This window comes from Cydia fagiglandana, chromosome Z (assembly GCF_963556715.1).
Source record: "Cydia fagiglandana chromosome Z, ilCydFagi1.1, whole genome shotgun sequence".
Lineage (NCBI taxonomy): Eukaryota > Metazoa > Arthropoda > Insecta > Lepidoptera > Tortricidae > Cydia > Cydia fagiglandana.
This window is the reverse complement of record NC_085959.1, coordinates 10,946,779-10,969,043: the sequence shown is the minus strand read 5'-3', so window position 1 is coordinate 10,969,043 and position 22,265 is coordinate 10,946,779. Positions and strand designations below refer to the sequence as shown.

Sequence of the window (22,265 nt, the reverse complement as noted above, 5' to 3'; positions counted from 1 at the left end):
GGGACATATTTTTTGAAATGAAATGTGCACCCATATTTTTACGGTTGACTGTACAATAGTACTAATAGATAGGGGATATGGAAATTGTCAAGAGTGTAATACAAACGGATGAGCGGCGCAAGGCATCTTAGCAACGTGAGGCTTTTTATTTTTCTTCAAAGTACCTAGTACAACTTAAAATCCAATATTATTATGTAAAGTAAGTAAAAAGTAAAGTAAAAAATACGAGTTTCTGGTAAGAGTTGTCATAACCAACTTGACATTCAGAGCTTCCAGGTATTTCAGAGATTTGTATAAGCTGAATTTACGGAGCTTCATTTTATCTATGGGTCAAGCTGGTTTTGCTAGTTTATTTCACGGATTGGCTTATAATTCTTATAAATTTAACACTGTTAGACCAAAAGTCAAATTCCTCGCAACAATGGGTAGCGTTAGGAAGAGTACTTCGGCGTTCCTGGGACCTCGCCGTATAGCAGCGAGGCGGCAACAGAGGGGTTTTAGTGGGTAAACCTGGGGTCTCATTAGCCCACAACAGGGAGTCCCACATAACCATCCCGGCCCGTCCCCGCGCCGGGTGGTACGCGCAAAGCCTTTCCCCTCTTTAAAAAAAAAGGTATGTAAGCTGCACTGCATACTCGTGGAATGCACCATGACCGTGATACGTCCGACGTCCACAGCCGCAGGAAAGAGATGAATCATTGAAAGTATTGAAACATTTCGCCAAACAGATTAGGAGATGATCTTGAGTCTTGTCGCTCGGGCCATTTGAGTGCCCACTTGACCTTTACCAGCTGAGTGCTGTTTAAACAGATTCAATTTATTATATTTGAATATGTAAAATTGTAATGCTCCACGTTCTTCTTGTCGCGAGGTGAAGTTTTTAGGGTTCCGTACCCAAAGGGTAAAAACGGACCCTATTACTAAGTCATCGCTGTCAGTCTGTCTGTCACCAGGCTGTATCTCATGAATTGTGATAGCTAAGGCAGTTGAAATTTTCACAGATTATGTATTTCTGTTGCCGCTATAACAACAAATACTAAAAACAGAATAAAATAAATATTGAAGTTGGGCTCCCATACAACAAACGTGATTCTTTTACCGTTTTTTGCTTAATGGTACGGAACCCTTCGTGCGCCAGTCCGACTCGCACTTGGCCGGTTTCTTAAATATTGCGTAACGAAAAGCATACAAATTGGCTAAATAGAATGATCAGTGGCTGAAATGTCCTTCCTTATTCTCTTTCCCCTTATTCCTTATTCTTGTCCATCGTAGTTTTGCTATTGTCCTTTGCATAGATGTTTTTGTTTAATTGTTCAGTGGAAGTTCTGTGCTTGTTATAAGTAATAACAACAACTTCTACAGTTCGTATAGAACTAATTGTATTCAATATAACCAAACAGTTGTAAAAAAAAACCATTAGTGATATATGAGTCGCTTAACTTCAAACTCGGGTAAATCCATCTGTCAGATTATGCGATTTTGGTATTAAGAAAACGTAATAGGGTAGATATTTGCTGAGAGGGTCCAATGGAATACCCGAGTTTGAAGTTAATCGACACATATTATGTTTTTAGAGCGTTGGAAGTTAAATGTCCCCAGTATAAAGTACCTACTATAGTGAACACACGTCAGTAAATACAGGCCTGTTTGTAGGTACATACATGGTATTAGTTTGTGTACAACAATGTTAATAATAGAATGGTAAGACGATACAGAATGTAAGGTTAATCAACCACATTCACGCGAGCGTAACGATACGTCATGGGTGAACATTAACATCGAAGCTGGCCAGCATCAGCATTCCGCCATTGTTTTTATACAGGGTGTCCGGCTCAGTATGGAAACGACGGATAGACGACCATAAGCGCTACACCATTTTGACTCCCAGTATGATGCAATTAATGGTTTCGGAAAATCAGGAGTGGTCAGGAATATATCTGGTTAATATGTAGTAGATTCTGGTCTCCTTATCATTATATAGGTATTTATTTAATAATCATGTTACAAAAGTCATTAGTAATTTCCAAAAATGTCATACAAGCAATGTCATACTAGGTACATATAGGTGGCAAATATTAAAGCATACTTTAAAAAAACATAGATACAATTGACAGCGTACGCTAAGCTATAACAGTTCTAAGCGTTCTTAGCGCTATGGTTACGTACGACAACTCACACGTTGTGTTGTCTCGTTTTCGCTGCCTAAATGTTGTCTGGAATACCTACATCCCTACGAAAGAAAAGACCGCTCGCTTGTCAACATTTTTGTACAGTCTGTTTTTTTTTCAGTTTATGAACTGTGCAATAAATAAATTACTACCTGTAATTTTTATAAAAGACTGGCATTGTACCTTTCTGAAGTTGTATTTCGGGTAGAACAGAATATATGTAATATAAAATAAGCTTAACTTTCGGTGACAATAAACCAAATTTGCCTCGTGCCCGAGGTCTTTATATTTTATTTTTTATACTTCGTCACCAGAGAAGCTTTTGATTGACGTACGATCGTGATTGGGTGACATTTTGTTGTTGACAGATTGGAATTAAAATATTGAGTTTATCAAAGGCCCTCGACATCGAATCGCTTTGCTTTAGATTACGTTTTAATGGAGACCTTTAGTTCAAAAGCGCCTTAAAGTCAGTTTATTTGTAACAATGTTAATTTTGAACGGCGTCCAGTGTATATTTCATTGAGTATATCTACTTCCATGAAAACGTACATATAAGCTTAAGTCATTTGCGGTTTTTCCTTAAGAACACTTGTTATAGGGAATTTGCAAAAAGACGCACGAACTAAGTGCATTCGGCGTTAGCGGTGCATGTTGCCTGCATCGTGACACGCAATTGAATAGGAAGGAACGAATACTCTTTCCGACGCAATGCAACTTCACGCTCGATGAAGATTAACGGAACGAAAAAACCATTGAACCCTCATTACTTCGGTTCCGTATACACCTCAGGTTTCGACGAACTATTCCTACATAACTGCTTTTTTGTAGGCAAATATTTACACCTTCTATGATCGCTCCTTGACACGACTTCCCACGGTAACTACAGTGTTACTATAATGAGTACAACATTAAGAGCATCTAAGACGAAATGCTGTGTCATTCAAAAGAAGTAGCGCATAACATTAGAAATCATCTTAGAACAAACGAAGTTAATTAAAATTGGAAATTCGATATTCTATTGAAACATATTCTAATAAACATAATAAACTTGATCTCTTTATGAATACATCGGTAATTGCACTTGCTCACGTTAAATTATAAGCCATAAGTCTCAATTTGTACGAACACTCGTCCATTTTCCTCGCAAAATAAATTACCTATTCACTGGACGAATGGGGTGATGAGGTAATTCATGTTGTTTATTCATCAGTGAATTTCTCAAAAGCGTCATTGTAGTTTAATTCGAGTTGTACTCAATACTGACCAAATTTGATAACCTTTTGGGCCTTCCAAAGGATGACGATGTTAATAGGCATTACATTCATACAAAATATAACGTGATTGAAAAGGGAGATCATTTATATCAATCCGTACCTTGTTATGTCCGAATGAGAATGTATCTTCATCCGCTATCGTGGAGATGGGAGTGTGCCTGTCGCTGTCCCAGTTTAAGTGCCAGTTGTCTAACGAGTCTGTGGAGGATTTCTTTGTATCGATGGAACTCTTTCTGGACAAGGAGTAGTTGCTGCCGACGTAATCTCGTTTCATGTCCCTGATGCCGTTGCTTGAGACGGAGTCTCTTCTGTTGTAGTTGACCACGTTTGCGCGGCTGACGAGGTTTGTAAATGATCCCATGGAGTGCCTTTTGTTGTTGTATCTTTGGGTGGGACTGGGTGTGTCCCTGCGCGGAGGGGTGACGGACGGGCTGTGCGGGCGCCGCAGAATGCTCGGGAATGAAGAGGGATGATCCATCTCGCGAGCGGGCGACCCCGCCAGGCCCAATGAATCTCGTCGCCTGTTTAACAACATGCGTGGTTTAACAACTTGTATTACCGGATCACTATTAGCGTTAAGCACCTTAGTCCTGTGCCCTGCTTTTTTTTAAATAAGTTATAAATAAATAATATTATAAGACAATTTTACACAATTTAATCTAGTCCCACGGTAAGCTCAATAAGGCTTGTGTTGTGTTGTGGGTACTAGACGACGATATATATGATGACGATATATAACTCAAGGAACAAATATTTGTGATAATCACACAAATAAACTCTCTTACCTAGGAGGTCGGCCGAGTTATTTAAATGTAAAGTATGTAGAAAGAACAAAGCGTTGTCCAAGATAGCAGTTGCATTCGATTTTAATAACTTATCAACTGGCGCGACTATATATGGGATAACAATTAAATATATAACTATCAAAACCATACTACAAACACTTATTACATGGATGCTTTGATGTATTGAAAACATAGGTGGTTTATTTTGTAAGTACTTTGTACTAAACGATAATACATATTTTTTTAGGGCAGCAGTTAATTTTCGCTGTTTTAAATGTATCAAAGAACGGTATTTTTATAATACTTCTAAGACTTGCATAATCTAGGACTATAATTAACATAATTACAAGATAAATTTGCAATGCCACTTAAGAAGACGAGATGAAACAGAAGAAACATTCCTCGCGACATAAAGGCAGCACTGTTTATAGACAGGGCACAAGCTATGATGCGCGCGTCAGAACATAACATAAATATTATTGCCTACCTGATAATGAGCCCATTAGACGGCGACACAGACTCCCTATAGTATCCAGGAGAGGATTCTCTGCTGCTGTGTAGGTATAGAGACGATCTATGAGGAGAGCTGCAGGCATGCCTCCCGTGCACATCACAGTGAGGGTCGTGCTCCACGGTCGAACTGACATAAGGCGAGCGCCGCCCTTCTAAGTTCATGTTTCCAAACATAGAGTCCAGCTGACGCATGGCAGCTACCTTCTTCACAACACTCATCTTCACTGACACGATCGCGAAGTATAAAGACAACAAAGTATTAACGTACGTCCTCCAAGTATGCTGCGAGGCGACTGGACAGAACGGACGGCATTGGTGCGCACAATACGAACGACGATGACTCACTGCGCGCGAGCAAGTACGATTATCGACGTGTCCTACAATTACATATATACAATAAGTAAGTGACAAGGTAAATAATGGTCCAGAGCACAACTTAGAGCCATCAATAATAAACAAGCAGTACGTGGGTGGAAGTTCATGCCAAGGTCGCAACGATGTACTCACAACTGAGAAAAACCTACGTTCGTGCAATTTTAAATATGTATTAACAAGATTATTTATAAATGTAAACATTATCTTAGTATGCGGCTTCTACATAGAATGTAGGTTGATACTAAGATCGTTCTATAACCAGTTTATCTCAACAGTTATGCAAAAATATTATCAGCCATGCCATAGGTACTTATCAAGATTCTTGGTATCGCAATAGACACGTTGACATACTTTCGACCTAAAAACAACAATGTTTTTTAAGGAGGTTGTTCTTCAATTATGTCATTCTTCCAGTGCTTACTTATTCCCGCAAGGAGTGAATCACTATTCGGGATTTTTCTAACACACGTATGTATATACATACCTATATCAATCAGCCGTATACATATCATTCCCAGTATTCCTACCATAACAAATGTTAACAAACCAAATATCTTAACCCTTCCTGAAAAGACCCGTGTGAAAATCAACAGAAAGTAGCTGAAAAACGCTTTGTAATAATGTAATAAACCATTTATTGATAGAAAGTGAGTATTAGAAATGATGTTTATGTTAGATAAAGTGTCATCTGGTTATCTTAGCCCTTTTCCTATGTTGCCTTTAAGAATTCCGGCGTCCGTTTGGCTATCTGCTCCCATGACATTAAGGCGTAAACACTATTTTTTACGAAAGCGAGTCATTAAGACATTCTAAATCAGAAGGGGAAATTAGGCCATGATATTGGGATTGGACCAGTTACCTCACGACATTTTTATTTACCGAAATAATTTTCATATCCAACCAAATCGACACGGAACAATCAATTGTGACGACCGTCGATTCGTTCTAAATAACTTTCGTTTATATAAAAACTGTCGAATAATCGTTGCGATATCGTAACAATTTTGATTGCGTTTTGTTTAAATGAACGGTCATTACCCTTGTTATTAGAAACGCTTTGTTTTTATTAGATCGTAAGATTACGGCTTCCATTACTAATTAAAGGACTAAATGTCCCTTAATATTGAATTTAAATTTTTCGCAATTTTTAGTGATAATTGAGTAAAGATGTAGTGCATAATTATTTCCCATCGTACTTCCACGGTAACTTACGCACATGTCTTGCTATTTCACTCAATCTCGGTACAAAAAGTAGTTACTAAGTTAGCATGAGAAATACGAACGTTTACGAGAAAATACGATGGAAAAGGATTACGCACTACAATAGTTATTTACGATACAAGTGCGAAAAAGAGGAAATTCGAAACGAGTGGCGATAAATTAAAACACGACCGAAGGGAGTGTTTTAAATCGACACGAGTTGCGAATTACTTATTCGCATGTGTATCGTACAACGTTTTACAGTACATATGGTCCTTTAAGAGCCAACAGGAGTGGTCATTTCTCCATACAAACGTAGTCCTCGTTTTCCTCCGTGGTTTTTGAAGCTAGAGCAATGATTTTTTCAACACAGATTAATATTGTCAATATCTGTGTCGGACCGTTTTGCTTTTTTTTATATTTTTGTTTTTTAAGGCGCTAGAGCCCTTCAAAAATGGCCAAAATGGCCTAATTGACTATGCCGCAATGAGAGGCGTGGTATTCAAAACTGATATCAATTAGCCAAAAAAGCAAAACGGTCCGACATAGATAATTTCATAATCATTTAGATTTCCAAATTTGGTTACGATTGGTTAAGTTTTGGAGGAGGAAAAAGAGGACTACGAAACCTCGATTTTTGTCATTTTTACGCAGTATTTTTCGCCTCAGCTGCAGTTGTCCCTATCGCACTAATTTTAGGGGCGGAGTCAAGTTTCTAAATACGTACACAGCCAGAAAAGTGATGGGCAATAGTCGACATTTAATGTCGATAATCTAGTGATGTAAGAAGTTATCGATAAACCGTCTTGTGTGAAAATATCTAGATCCTCCTAAGACACAAGGGGTTTTGCGTTGAGAGGGAACACATTTTTGTAGTTACATAGGTACAATCTGTTTTGAACTTTTTGATTCTAATATTTCAAATTAGAAATCAAAATCAAAAATATTTTATTGCATGGTTATGGGTTTACAAATTTTTTAGGTACAGTCACGCTCCGTAATTGTCGAGCAATTTAAGGTCCTAGCTAGGGAATGCAATCTCGCACCAAGATTGGCGATTCGAGATCTCGCACGAAAAATCCGAATCGAGATTGGGTGTTTCGAGATCTCGAGTATCTCGACAGTCAGATTTTCGGGATCGAGATTAATATCTCGACGAGATCGAATTTGACAAAGTAACTAAAAATGTGTTATTTTAATCAATAATCTCTAAGAATTCCATAGATATAGACATCGTAAAATCGGGCGTATCGAGATATTCCTAGGAATATAATGAAACGTCGACATTTCATGATCTGCCTAGCGAACACCAGCCATTTTGCGCAAACCTCAAGGTGTGATATTCTGATATTCCTATAGTCTATACGCAAATTAAACAAAAGTCGTCTCCTTCACGATTTTCGTCGACATCTCTTCTAAATACCTAAAACTGGTATGGACGTGTTCCTCGTGGTCTCCAGAATATGAATAAACCGGTTTTTATTTTATGGAGGGGGGGGGGGACGTGTCGAAAAAAAGGAAGGAAAAAGTGGGCGGCCGGCCAGCATTGATATTTGTTCACGTCTTTAGTCCTATGGGACCGATCGGTTCGTGTGAGATGTCGTTTGAAAGAGTATTAAACGTGCAATTATTGTTTTATAGTCATGACTGTAGTCATTTACAAAATATTTAAAATATATGATTTTTTACCGTGCATGGATGGCATAAGTACTGACAAAACATGCGTCTAACTCAATAAATTATAACTTTATCGCAATTAATGTTATTATAAAATATACGAAAAATTTCATTAGCTTTCCAAAAACATAAGTTTTATTGATGTATGATATTATACATATAACAAAGTAATGATGAATTTTGTTCCGTCACGTAAATGGCGGGCGACCGACCTCAACTGATCATTATTTCTCGGGTTCTATTTTACTGATCAATTGATGATGCATACCATTAGAAAGAATATTAAACATACTATAATTGGTTTCTAATAACCGTAGTCATAACTGTAGTCATTTACAAAATCATTGAAAATATGTATATGATTTCTCGATCAATTATTTTACAATGCGCCCGCTATGAAGCTAGAGCTAGAGCTAATATCAAAGAATGCATTGCTCTGATGAATCTGCCGTCTCTTTCATAAGGAAGATCGTGATATGCCTGGGTTAATATTAGATCAGGAAATGGTGGCGTTTCATGATACGCCAAGGATTACGATTTTTCGATATGCCGCCGACATACTACTTATTTAAGGTACCTCATGTTATATTTTGAAAATAACAACAACATATTAAATATTTAACATAAAATCAATTTTAATTTTTACTTTACTTCTATGAAATGCTATCGATGTTAACCCACTATTTACTAGTGATGTACCGACTATTGATTTGGCCGACTAGCCGACTAGCCGACTAATCGGCGCTTGGATGGCCGATTAGTCGGCCGACTAGTCGGCTAGTCGGCCGGATCATTAGTTTCGTCTAAGTTCGGTTCAGATGCACTTAAAAACAACCGTTTTACCCCTTTCTATTCGTCATATTATAAATATACATGTAGTAACGCTGAAAAATGAACTGAATAAAAAATCTTAAGGCTATATGTCATACGACAACCAGACAAGCAGACAAGAAAGCGACCAAGCGGTCAATAATTCAAACAAAAGTTTTCGTAAGCACCCTAAATAGGAATGTGGGTAAAATAGGTGAAAAACTTATGGTAAATATTTGCTGTATATTTCTTTTTGCCCTGTTTTTCTGTCATTTATAAAGTGCCGACTAATCGGCCATTTTTGCCGACTAGTCGCTGACTAATCGCCGACTACAAATGAAGCCGGATAGTCGGTACATCCCTACTATTTACCTTTACTTATAGTTCGTTTTTTTTTAGCATTAGAAAGAACTTGATAGAAGGTAAGCGATTTAGGCATGTCTTTTAATTGAAAAAAGCTTTTTAAAAATCAAAAACTATTACTTATGAAAGCAGGAGAATATAAATGATCGTATTAGATTCATAATTGTTACGTATTTGCCGTAACTTATTTTTAAAATGTGTTTTTTAATTAAAAGACACATCAAGATTGTTTACCTAATATCTAATGCTAAAAAAAACGAAGTATAGAAACTGCGTAACAATAATAGAGCTAAAGCCGGACACATAATAGCACTGCCTGAACAACATGAATCTAAGGTCATATATTACTTAAAACAAAGTATTTCACTTTCAGTCTTGTTCGAGATCTCGAAAATATTAATCGAGATCTCGACCGAGATTGCATATATCGAGATTTCCTGTCAACTAGGTTAAATTTCGAAAATACGTGCGAGATCTAGCGAGATCTCGAAATTGCGAGATCTAGATTGCATTCCCTAGTCCTAGCTGAATTGGTTGTTTCATACACTTACTCTTACTGTATAGAATGTCCAATCCTGCCTTACAAAGACGTTAATATTTATATTTGTCATGTCTATACTTCGTTTCTGAGCATTATTGAAAAAAAAAATACTTACTTGATACTAGTATTAACCACTAAGTACATAAATAGGGTAATTCGCCAGTAACAGGCCATTATTAGTAACTGGCCACGCCAAACCAAAAATGAATTCTATTCACCTATAAATAGAATTCATTTTAGTATAAGGTGGCCAGTTATTGAAACCTTATACCTACTAAAATGAATTCTGTATAGAGGTGAATAGAATTCATTTTTAATTCGTCAGTGGCCACCCCAAACCAAAAATTAATTATATTCACCTATAAATAGAATTAATTTTAGTATAAAGTGGCCAGTTATTGAAGTTATTGAAACCTTATACTAAAATGAATTCTGTTTATAGGTGAATAGGATTCATTTTTAGTTTAGGGCGGCCAGTTATTAAAAGTGGCCAGTTACTGGCGAATTACCCTACTTAGTAGTAGCAGTAACAAAAAGTGGCAATGCAAATTGCAATCAGTGAGGTGCGCGCCAGCGCGAGTACGTACGGGCGCACCGCACGCGTCTGTGTGCGTGCATTACACATACAAATACAGTCTCTCACGCCGCGGTTACGCCCCGTCAGAGCGACGGGTATATTCAGCTTGAAATCTCAAAATTGACTTTTAGCTCAGCTCCCGTTTCGTCTTAAACTTTTAACATCGTACGAAAAGTGCTATTTTACGCACTAGTGCGGGAAAATAGGAACATATTTACTGTAGAAATATTTTTCCCAATTCTTTCTCGTTACTATTTTAATCTGATCATCAGTGATTATTTAATAAAACACCAGGATGGTTCGGACTTTGAGACGAACATTCCGAAATAACTCCTACGCAAAATTGTTCATTATAAATTTCAGTCAACATTCCCTGCAATAAATACTTCACATATTCCAGGTCCGATCTCTTTCGCCGAGTTCGTACATAAAATTGGTAGCGGTAAGACACATTCATGTACATTTTCCTACAGACTCACAACCGCTAGGTATTTTTATAAAAACCGGTTAAGTGCGAGTCGGACTCGCGCACGAAGGGTTCCGTACCATAAAGCAAAAAAAAAACGGAAAAAAATGCAAAAAGAAAACGGTCACCCATCCAAGTACTGACCACGCCCGACGTTGCTTAACTTTGGTCAAAAATCACGTTTGCTGTATGGGAGCCCCAGTTAAATCTTTATTTTATTCTGTTTTTAGTATTTGTTGTTATAGCGGCAACAAAAATACATCATCTGTGAAAATTTCAACTGTCTAGCTATCACGGTTCGTGAGATACAGCCTGGTGACAGACAGACGGACGGACGGACGGACGGACGGACGGACGGACAACGAAGTCTTAGTAATAGGGTCCCGTTTTACCCTTTGGATACGGAACCCTAAAAATGCCGGGATCGTATTACTCGGGTTGCAGCATAGTGCAAGCCTCTTATAACATTGAAAAAAGAGCAAATATTCGCATATACCAAGTATATCAGTATCAGTGCGGTTTTGGTATCTACATATGACCCAATATGCAATAAGCTTACTTGCAATAGTTAGAATAGCGTGTCTATTAGAACAGAAGATTTTCATAGTATCCGAACACTATTATAAGTACCAACGGTCGGTCCAACAGCCCTATTACTAATATTATATGAATGAATACTATAGTAACGTATAGTCACAATAATTAATTGTCAAACGACGAGCAGCTGGCGCGTAGGTCTGCAATCTAGTAGGTAATTAAATAAATATATATGTTAGTATAGCTGTCGTTTAACCGTTTCAGGAAGTCGATGTTTACGCGGCAATAAATGACGATCAAACTAGATGGTAATTGCTTCATAATGTACTTAATAGTATCGAATGCGCAGTTTATTCTCTCGCTAGTGTAATTAATACTTATAGCAAAGACATATGTAACTTCGTTTATGATGAACTAGCTGTTGCCCGCGACTTCGTCCGCGTGGAATCTTATCTTCAACATTTTACATCTTTAGTACCTATAATTTTCATATCCAAGCAATGTTGAAATTAAGGAAATTATGTACTTTTCTTTTTTAGCAAGTTGTATGAAGTTTTAAGTCAAGTGGTTTTTGATGTTGGTTGCTAAAATTACGTTTCTTGTATTCTCATAATAGGTACCCACCTATGCCCTTATACAAAGATTCAAGTTCCGCATTCCGCACTCACAAAATATCTGATCTCCATACAAACTTTCAACCCCTTTCCTTTTTTCCAAAAAGTTAAAGTTCCTAGCTTAAAATTAAATTTACACCCCAAGACGAATTTTCATTCCCTTTTTAGCCCCCTTAGGGATTGAATTTCCATAAACGTTGCAATTACTTTTTTTTGTAATCGGCTATTATGTCTTTCTAAGAAGTTTCAAAGCATTTGTAATGGATTCAAACTTTGAACCCCATTTTAACCCTGTTAGGGGATGAATTTTACAAATCGCTGAATTTACTTTTATTGTCTTCTAATAATATCCCCAAATACAAAGATTCAAATCCCGAGCTCGAAAAAATGCATGATATCCATACAAACTTTCAACCCCGTTTTCACCACCATAGGGATGAATTTTCAAAAACGCTGAAATTAGTTTTCTTGTATTTAAATATAATACCTTTTTACAAAGTTTCAAGTTCCTAGCTTCAAATAAAATTTGCACCTGAAGACGAACTTTCATCCCCTTTTTAACCCCCTTAGGGGTTGAATTTCCAAGAACGTTGCAATTACTATTTTTTTGTAATCGGTTCTTATGCCTTTCTAAGAAGTTTCAAAACCATTTGTAATGGATTCAAACTTTCAACCCCTTTTTAACCCTGTTAGGGGATGAATTTTACAAAACGCTGAAATTACTTTTCCTATCTTCTGATAATATCCCTAAATACAAAGATTCAAGTCCCACCCTCGAAAAAATGTTTGATATCCATACAAACTTTCAACCCCTTTTTCACCACCTTAGGGGTTGAATTTTCAAAAACGCTGAATTTAGTTTTCTTGTATTTTAATAATATGTCTTTTAAGGAAGTTTCAAATTCGTAGCTCAAAAGAAAACTTTAACCCCATACAAACTTCCATCCCCTTTTTAACCCTGTTAGGGGATGAATTTTACAAAACGCTGAAATTACTTTTATTGCCTTCTATTAATATCCCCAAATACAAAGATTCAAGTCCCGCGCTCGAAATTTTTTTTGATATCCATACAAATTTTCAACCCCTTTTTCACCACCTTGGGGGATGAATTTTCTAATACGCTGAAATTAGTTTTCTTGTATTTGAATTTGATACTTTTTTACAAAGTTTCAAGTTCCTAGCTTAAAATAAAATTTGCACCCGAAGACGAACTTTCATCCCCTTTTTAACCCCCTTAGGGGTTGAATTTCCAAAAACGTTGGAATCACTTTTTTTGTAATCGGCTATTATGCCTTTCTACGAAGTTTCAAAGCATTTGTAATGGATTAAAATTTTCAATCCCTTTTTAACCCTATTAGGGGATGAATTTTACAAAACGCTGAAATTACTTTTCCTGTCTTCTAATAATATCCCTAAATACAAAGATTCAAGTCCACCACTTGAAAATTTTTTTGATATTCATACAAACTTTCAACCCCTTTTTCACCACCTTAGGGGATGAATTTTCAAAAACGCTGAAATTAGTTTTCTTGTATTTTAATAATATATCTTTTTACGAAGTTTCAAATTCCTAGCTTAAAAGAAAACTTTAACCCCATACAAACTTTCATCCCCTTTTTAACCCCCTTAGGGGTTGAATTTCTCAAAATCGCTTCTTATCTCTTGTACACTTTATAAATGCAATCTGGTGTGCAAATTTCAACTTTCTGGCTTTTGTAGTTTCGGCTCTGCGTTGATGAATCAGTCAGTCAGTCAGTCAGTCAGTCAGTCAGGACACTTGCATTTATATATATATATAGATAGATAAAGCCTAAGAAAAAAACGTGCCTCGAAAATCAAGAAAAAGTCATTCTCGCATAGATGGCGCACACACCTTTAGCCTATTCTCGGCTAGATGGCGTGACGACACAGTTTCATATTTAACAATTTTAACACATAGATATCAGTGAATGAACATGGGTCAAAATGATATAAAAATAATAAAATCATTTATCCATATATATAAATTTTTTTGATAATTTTATATGCACGTGTTTATTTTGAGTTATAGTCGTGTGTCGATACTGCCCTCCTAACGATAAGTGCAATAACTAATTTTGAAATCTCAGTCGCTTGTGTGACATATTATGAGAACAAAGTATATTATTTAATGATAATTTAATATGAGTTATTGCACTTATTGTTAGGAGGGCAGGATAGATGGCAGTAAATTTACAGTGACTACAACATTTACTATGACAGGACCCCTCTATACTATCTATTCTTTTTGCTTATAGTTAAGAAAAAATTGCGCGACGCATGAGTGAAACCTGTCAAGACATACATATTTTTTTAAGATAATTATATTACCTATATGTCTTAAGTATACAAACCTTAGACACGTCAATTAACATGTGACGTGCGAGATTAATAGATTATAGATCTCAGGGGTGCGGTCCTGAATTTCAAGTCAAGACAATTGAATAACTCCGACGCCTTAAACTAATTTCCGAATTTAACTGTTACTCAAGTTTCACTTCATGAGATCACTGAGGAGTGAATTTTAATAAGACTCGGCTACAAAAAAGAGTAAATGTTCCAAGACACATTAGATGGGGAAATAGTTATTTACGATACAAGTGCGAAAAAGAGGAAATTCGAAACGAGTGGCGATAAATTAAAACACGACCAAAGGGAGTGTTTTAAATCGACACGAGTTGCGAATTACCTATTCGCACGTGTATCGTACAACGTTTTACAGTACATATGGCCCTATAAACTTTTGACATCGCACGAAAAGTCCTATTTTACGCACTAGTGCGGAAAAATAGGACCATATGTACTGTAAAATTATTTTATAATCTCGTAGAAAAATAAATTTTGCTACATCTGTTTGCCATGAAATAACGTCAGACGCACAAAGCTATGGATATTGGATAGTATAGGTAAGTACCTAGTTAAAAAATGTCGTATCTCATATAAAGTGAGATAAAAGGGATTTAATTAGGACGCCATTACAAATGGTCGGTTTTCGTTTTAAGCTATAACTTTATGAAAACTAGTATAGAGATATTTAGTATTCAATAGTTCCTTAACATAGCTGAAATCTTAAAGACCTGATTAACTGGTGCGTCTAATACGATTAATTCACAAATTTCACGGTTCCTTGACTGGGTGATAAGTTCTGAGAGAATTAAATTACACCCACTCAGAGATGAGAACAAAAGCTACAACTACGGGCTAAATGGATTACTATCGGAAGCAGGGGAGATATAAAAGGACCCGGGTGTCGGAACCTTTTTTTTTATAAATAGCACGTTTATTAATATTGTGACGAACGTTAGTAAAAGGTCACGGTAGTTTAGGTTAAGCGATCAAATCGCTAAACATCATCTTCATATCCCGGCATTTTGCCACTGCTCATGGGAGCCCGGGGTCCGCTTGACAACAAGCGTTAAAATCGCTAATGAAAACATTTATATATTAAAATATTAACTGAATTTGCATTCATATTTAGATTAGGGTTTATTATTTGCAGTTTAAAAAAATACTTTAGTGTCAGGATTTTTTGTGAAAATGCAATGGTATGATTAATTGATTAATGATTATGGTTAGAGCGAGAGCTATTCCTGGAAAAATATGAGAGCAAAGAGACTAGTTAGTTTTCTAAAGTGTCATTCTATAGAACTTGCTAACTATGTAAACAAACCGCCATATTGAAACTGTCACTGAATGATGATTTCACTATGGCGGTTTGTTTACATAGTTAGCAAGTTCCATAGAATGACACTTTACACTATCACTACACCTTATAAAATAAAGTCCCCGCCGTTTCTGTCTGTTTGTGTGTTTGTATGCGTGTTCGCGATAAACTCAAAAACTGTTGAACAGATTTTCATGTGGTTTTCACACTTTTCACCTATTTAGGTACATAATTTATTAACCCGTGCGAAGCCGGAGCGGGTCGCTATAGTGAAAATAAAAGATAGGTACTGGAATTATATCCTTTTTTATTCCTCACCATTAAGAGCTTGTATTTGATTTATATATCCAGTATAATACTTGAAACGAATCGTAACATACTTAAATACTTGGGTTAGGTTACAGGTATTCTTACGCTCAATAGCACTAAAAAAGGTCACTTTGTAAACTCGTTTTCAATGCTTTGGACTCTCTAGAGTGTAGTTTCAGATCTATAAAGGCAACGCAACTCTACGTCGAATAAATGGTACCAAAAGTAGATTGGTTTAAGACTTAACGGAAAATAATACTGAAACGATTGAAGCTTTCATTTTGGAAATGGAAAATTTTGGTCCAATTCGTAAATGTGAGCATTTTCGAAAAAATCCCAACTGCAAATCCCATTTTCGAAAAAATTCTTTCGCAATTTTGGAAATTTTCTGATGGCACATCAATATGCTAGAGACACATCTGACGGCCACATCTGTCAACAATATTGGTCAAGTTAAAGGCTTTATTATGCCTAAGTAACTTAGCTGCGAGTTTAAGCCAGCGTTGTTGTTAGTTCTGGTAAGTTTAATCCGCGGCAGAAATGTTAAGCGCCCTAAACAATTTAAAAAATATAACTACGCGTGTTTGAGTAGACCTTTTTACCGCTAACGTTTAGATGAAATATTTTAAATGTTTTTTCTCAAACATGCAATGAAATATTGATGTTATGTTCCTTATAATAGGCTGCGAAGTATGACGTTTCAGGTGCGGCTAGGACAAAAGGTCGTTAATGGAATTTCATACACATCTTGCAGGCCTAGGCCGGCAAAGTCCTCTTTTTTAATTTTCATTTCACAGATATTTGTGACACAGCATCGTGGCATTCATCCATTAAAAAAAAATAGAGGCAGTATTTGCTCTATGGTTCGTAATGACACTCTGCCACTACGCCTATAAAAAAAAAAAACAAAAAACAATGTTTGCTATAATTTGCAGTTTTATTTGTATAAAATCAACATGAACTTAATAAATAATACATTCTATAATTTTATAATTTTCAATTATAATTTTAACTACACAAATAAAAACATTTAAAATATTTCATCTAAACGTTAGCGGTAAATAGGTCAACTCAAACACGCGTAGTTATATTTTTTAAATTGTTATGGAGGTAAAGTTGAAAAAATATTCATTCTGTTTTATGGGATTTATGGTGCGTTGTTGATTTTTAGACTTTAAATATGAGTTCCGACGAAATAATGAAATTAATATTAAATGTAATTGTAGGTGTTGGAATTGGCAGCGTAAGCAGAATTGATTTTAAATAACTTGCTGCCTCTGCCGCCAAGTGAAAGATGGAGTATGTATATGGTTGCTTATGGCAATTTTATTATTTGAGAAAATAAGAAAAATGGCTTACAGTTTATTAGAAACAGTTTTGTGGCATATTTTAAATGAATGTAACTACAAATTCGTCAACACTGTGGAAATTATACTTATTTACTCCATGCATAAAGCAACGATGTATGTGAAACATGATATCAACATGAAAGACTATGTAAACTTATGTGACGAAAACGACAGTCAGACGGATACAAGGCGAAAAAATCAAAGATACATGAAAATATACGGGTAGTAAAAATACACGAATCGTGTAAAACATACGCGTGATAATGATATAGGTACGTGTTGGTTATATTTTGGGTGTAGTTTACTTTTAGTTTTTTCTATAAATAAAACTTGGGTTTCGTGGATTTTTTATTTTATTTATTTCATTGCATGTTTGAGAAAAGCACTATACATACCTCGGCGGGAAATGGGTTTGCCCGCGCTCAGACCTATCCGGCCTCGCTTCGCTCGGCCGTCTATATGTCTTCGGCCGGCAACCCCTTTTGTCCCGGCCTCTGTAGTAATGTACTATTTCTCAAACATGCAATGAAATATTGATGTTATGTTCCTAATATAATACTAATTAAATCAAATTTCTTATCCTCCCACCGCGATGCGTGTGTGCGTGCGTGAAAAATACGCGAGATGCGTATTTTTTACCTGCAATTAATATTCTCTCTAGATGCGTGCGTAAAAAATACGCAAGTAAGTGTAAGTGTAGTTAATAAGTGTTCACAATACTTATTAACTAGCACGTTATTATTTTAAGACAAAATAAAGCAATAATGTTGTGTCAAACATCAATATGAATTTCCGATATAAGCTCGTATGCAAAATTATTAAAAAACGCTAATTATAAACAATGGAAATATTAACAATATTTTTTGCACTTAGACGGTTATCAACTTATCACAATGCGGATAGAAATGCCGCTCTGATGTACGAGCGAGATAGCACGATGCACGTTTTTACCGGAGCATGGTGCGTACTCGCATCCAATGTGAAGAACGCTTCAAGATTTGTGCAAGCTTGTGGAGCGGGCTTTAGCCTGGCCAGCAAATACCCGGCAGTAAAATTATGTGACAGCTTAAAACTGACACCTTACCTACTCGTATTTAATACAGAAAATTAACAAATATGTATGGATACTATACTATAAGAAAAACTTAAAATCAAATAATCCATTGAATAGGAATAAATAAGTAAGAACTTATTTTGTACATAATATAAAATGTGCACAAGCGACGACTTTTTCGTTATGATCATCCAGAGGCAAAACAAAAATAAATCATTAAGAACATGTATTGAACATAAACAAACCGAACTGTGTATGGTTATTTATACGAACATCGACATCGATAACTTTTTTGATATGGTCCTCGCACTACGGGCGAATAGCGCACCCGTACATGACTTTTACGCTAAGTAGATATCAACCTTATCTCATTTACATAAATCTGATTTTTGTACTAAACAATCCAAAAATCCTTGCGGAAAGCGAAAATGTAAAAAAATATTGAAATATTACATGAAATAATACTTACCGATGATATGAAATGACTCCATATCTAATATTTTTTGTCCGGCTAGTGTTTTTACACTCCAAAATGGAGCAGCACGGCATATTCGTAATTATTTCTAATTTTTACTGGAATCATTTTCACATCTGACATGTCAAAAGCGCCATGCTGAAATGTCACACGACTGACAATAGTCTGTGCTGAAAGTGTATGCAGCTAACCATAATCTTTAAGATTTAAATGGGGCTCCCATACAACAAACGTGATTTTTGACCAAAGTTAAGCAACGTCGGGCGGGGTCAGTACTTGGATGGGTGACCGTTTCTTTTTTGCTTTTTTTTTTTGTTTTTTTTTTTGCCTTATGGTACGGAACCCTTCGTGCGCGAGTCCGACTCGCACTTGCCCGGTTTTTCTTTTTTTTTCATGTTACTGTAAAAACCCATTTTAGTGAAAATGCGTGTTTCCTAGTTATAACTTGTTAACCGTAACGCTCCAGTGAATAAGTTTCACTCGTAAAACTAGTTTTCTGTCATGCCGCGGTGAAAATAGTTTTAACGAATTAATATTCAAAATTAATTTTAGTTATAACAGTTTTGACTAGGGAAAACGCGTAAGTACTAATTGAAACTAGTTTTCACGGTATTTTGCCTAAGTTAAAAGATAGGATACTTACACTAAGTATATTCTGACAGAGATCTAGACAAAAGTTATTATAAGTAATCACAAGGATCATCCACTAGATTAAAAAAAAGAGATGTGTCCGAAATGTTTTCAAATATTCTGATCAGCTTTAATCAAGGCGAGTCACTTTGATTCAAGCTGTTTCCCAATTTCTAAGACGCGAGTTTATTGTGTCAGATTTTTTGGAATCCAATTTATGGGATTAAAACGTGTTTTTCCTTAAGCCTGAACCTAAAAATTATGAATTATTTATTTAATTAAACATAATTTCACTCGGCGAGATCGAGTTCTTAAATATTAAGTACAAGTACAGTCCGCAGTGGAGTTTGCCTGGCGGGTAACGTGTTCACTATGAAAGGAACTTTGTTAAAGGTACCTATATTCTTATATATAGTTACCTTCAGATTCACACGCTCTTGCGTGTGCAGGTCATTTTGAACGCCTTACCCGCTTAGTTATTTTTGTTGCTGACTGCAAAAAGTAAATGTTACTGAAATTTATTTAGAGTTTAATTTAAAAGCACATTTTGCATAACGGCATCAATAGCAAGCTTGTATACGCAAATATGTCTTGGCGTAAACATCGTATGACCACGAAAGAAAATCACACTTGACGCTTTAACTCGCTGGTTACGCATATCCTCAATGAATATATAATGGTTAGGTATATCCTCAATGAATATATAATGTTTTTTCGTAATTAATATGTCGAATCGTAACTCCATTCGTGAAATTAATTAAGAAGGCTTATAGGTAATAATCAGATTATTTTACGTAACTGCTCCAATAACGAATTCGAAAATCTTAAATGGATGCAATGGCGCCGTCAGCTGTTAAATTAATAGTCGAATTAGCATACCTAATACAATTTGTTAGGAAAACGAACATATTAAACCGGAAATTAGTTACGAGGCTATATTTCCATATAAGTCGCTAAGCATTTAATATGTGAACCAGATACTCAAACGTCAAACTTCTAATATGAAATTATGACGTATGAATAACACTTGCACCGCGTGTGCTACCAAAATCACTGCAGACTTTTCTCGGTCTAACTCTAGCAATAAGATTAAATAATTCCATTGACCTTACTTTTGTTTTGACTGTATGAGGTAAACGTACTGGTGCTCGACACGGTCCCAGTAAATCCGTACACGGCGGGAAGAAGTAGATAACTCGAGATATTCTACCGAAGAAATTTGAACTTAAAATTAAATTTCATAAGGTTAAAATTTCTTCAAATTTTCCCGACAGATATCAACTTCTTCCCGCCGTGGACGGATATATCATCTTGAAACTTAAGTCATTGTCAATAGAGGTGACAACAAGGTGTCATCTATTGCGCATTAGCATGTCGAGCACTAGTACGTTTACCTTAGTAATCGGAATTAAATAAAATAGTATGGAAATTATAATGGACAGCTGCTGGACCAAATTGGATCAAAATAGCTAAAGACAGAGAGAAGTGAAAATGGGAATGTTCACTGAAACTGCGCTTTTTAAGCGCTGCTATTACGCTGTAAAAAGTCACTATGAGTTTCTCTTAACGATTTTAATTGCGATGAAGTTACTAGAGCATAAATTGCAGCTTTCAAGTGCAGGCAGAGCCCCGAGCTACAGGGCCTTGGGCTGAACTATGCAGAAAATATACAACAAAGGAGATAGTATTGTCTATACTGCAAAACGTGATTCAAGACCAAAAAAAGTAAGACAATGTTGCCACTGCAATAATTTGTTTGTAAAATAGTAAATTCCTTTTGATAAATAATCACGCTAAGATAATTTATATATTAGTAATTTTACTCCAACTATTTCAAAAAGTACTTTTATTGACTTAATTTTACATAAATATAAGACGCGCTAGTAAAAAGTGGCAACATTTTCTTACCTTTTTGGTCTTGAATTACGTTTTGCAGTTTAGTGTTGGAACTCGAGTCCTTTGAGTCTGAATTTGAAGAACCCAGTTCATTTTTACGAGACTCTGCGCTTCAACTTCTTGCAAACAAAACTTCTGAATCTTTCAAGTCCCGAGTCGAGAGAGTCTTTTGTTGAGTCTTTTAAAGAAAAACTCAAAAGGACTCGAGCCTCCGAATAAAGACTCCATCGACATTATTATAGCTTTTTCCTAAATAACAGTAAAGAAATTAGGCGTTATTGTATGATTTGTGTACCTAAGCCACAAATTATACATAAAGGCAATTCATTTCGAAATTGTAAAAAAATCGAGTTCTCTGTAAATGACTAAGTCTCTACTAAAGACTCGGGTCTCCATCAAGTTGAAAAGAACTTGAGTTTAGACTCAATTATAAGAGTCTGAAAACTGAATCGAGTCTTGACGCAGAGGACTCAAAGGACTCGAGTCCTACCCAACACCAGTATTGTCTCATGTAAATAATAATCTCAGGTAAACTAAAACGTTGAGATGTTTATCGTCGAGGTGCGTACGAGGTACAGGTGTACGTAATTTATCGTGCACTTTGTTTCCAGAAAAGTCTATGCAGACGAAGTCGCAGACATAAAGACTAACCCCCTTATTCATAAACGTTTACTAAAATTGACAAGCTGATAATAATCGTTTGTCCCGTTCCATCATACCAATACGTCGGAAAGGGACAAACGATTATTATCGGCTTGTCAACTTAAGTAAACGTTTATGAATAAGGGGGTAAATATACAGTGTGTGTCTGACCATGGGACTTTAAATCCAGGGCTCGATTCTACTCGCTAAACTGAGCTACTTTTACTATGGCACCAACTCCGAAATCCCGATTTTTTTTTCATACATTTTGGTTGATCAGATGTCGACGTTTTCTATGGAAAAGCCAAATTTATTCCCCCTTTTA

At 36.0% G+C, this 22,265-nt stretch overlaps 1 protein-coding gene and 1 long non-coding RNA gene across 4 annotated transcripts in view; one reads left to right on the top strand and one right to left on the bottom strand.

Annotated features, from left to right (window-relative positions):
* Positions 1-22,265, bottom strand: part of LOC134678302 (WD repeat-containing protein 47) — a 98,350-nt gene that overhangs the window by 53,241 nt on the left and 22,844 nt on the right. The window contains exons 1-2 of one of the 3 annotated variants that reach the window (XM_063536797.1): positions 4,718-5,085; positions 3,546-3,966 (exon numbers count right to left, since the gene is read on the bottom strand). The exons of the other annotated variants lie outside the window; for them this stretch is intronic. Coding sequence (XP_063392867.1) covers positions 3,546-3,966; positions 4,718-4,962 — 666 coding nt within the window. The 5' untranslated portion in view covers positions 4,963-5,085. Of the gene's footprint in view, positions 1-3,545; positions 3,967-4,717; positions 5,086-22,265 lie in introns of those variants that run through there. 3 annotated transcript variants of the gene reach the window in all.
* Positions 1-22,265, top strand: part of LOC134678332 (uncharacterized) — a 381,674-nt gene that overhangs the window by 346,223 nt on the left and 13,186 nt on the right. The gene's annotated exons all lie outside the window — the stretch shown is intronic.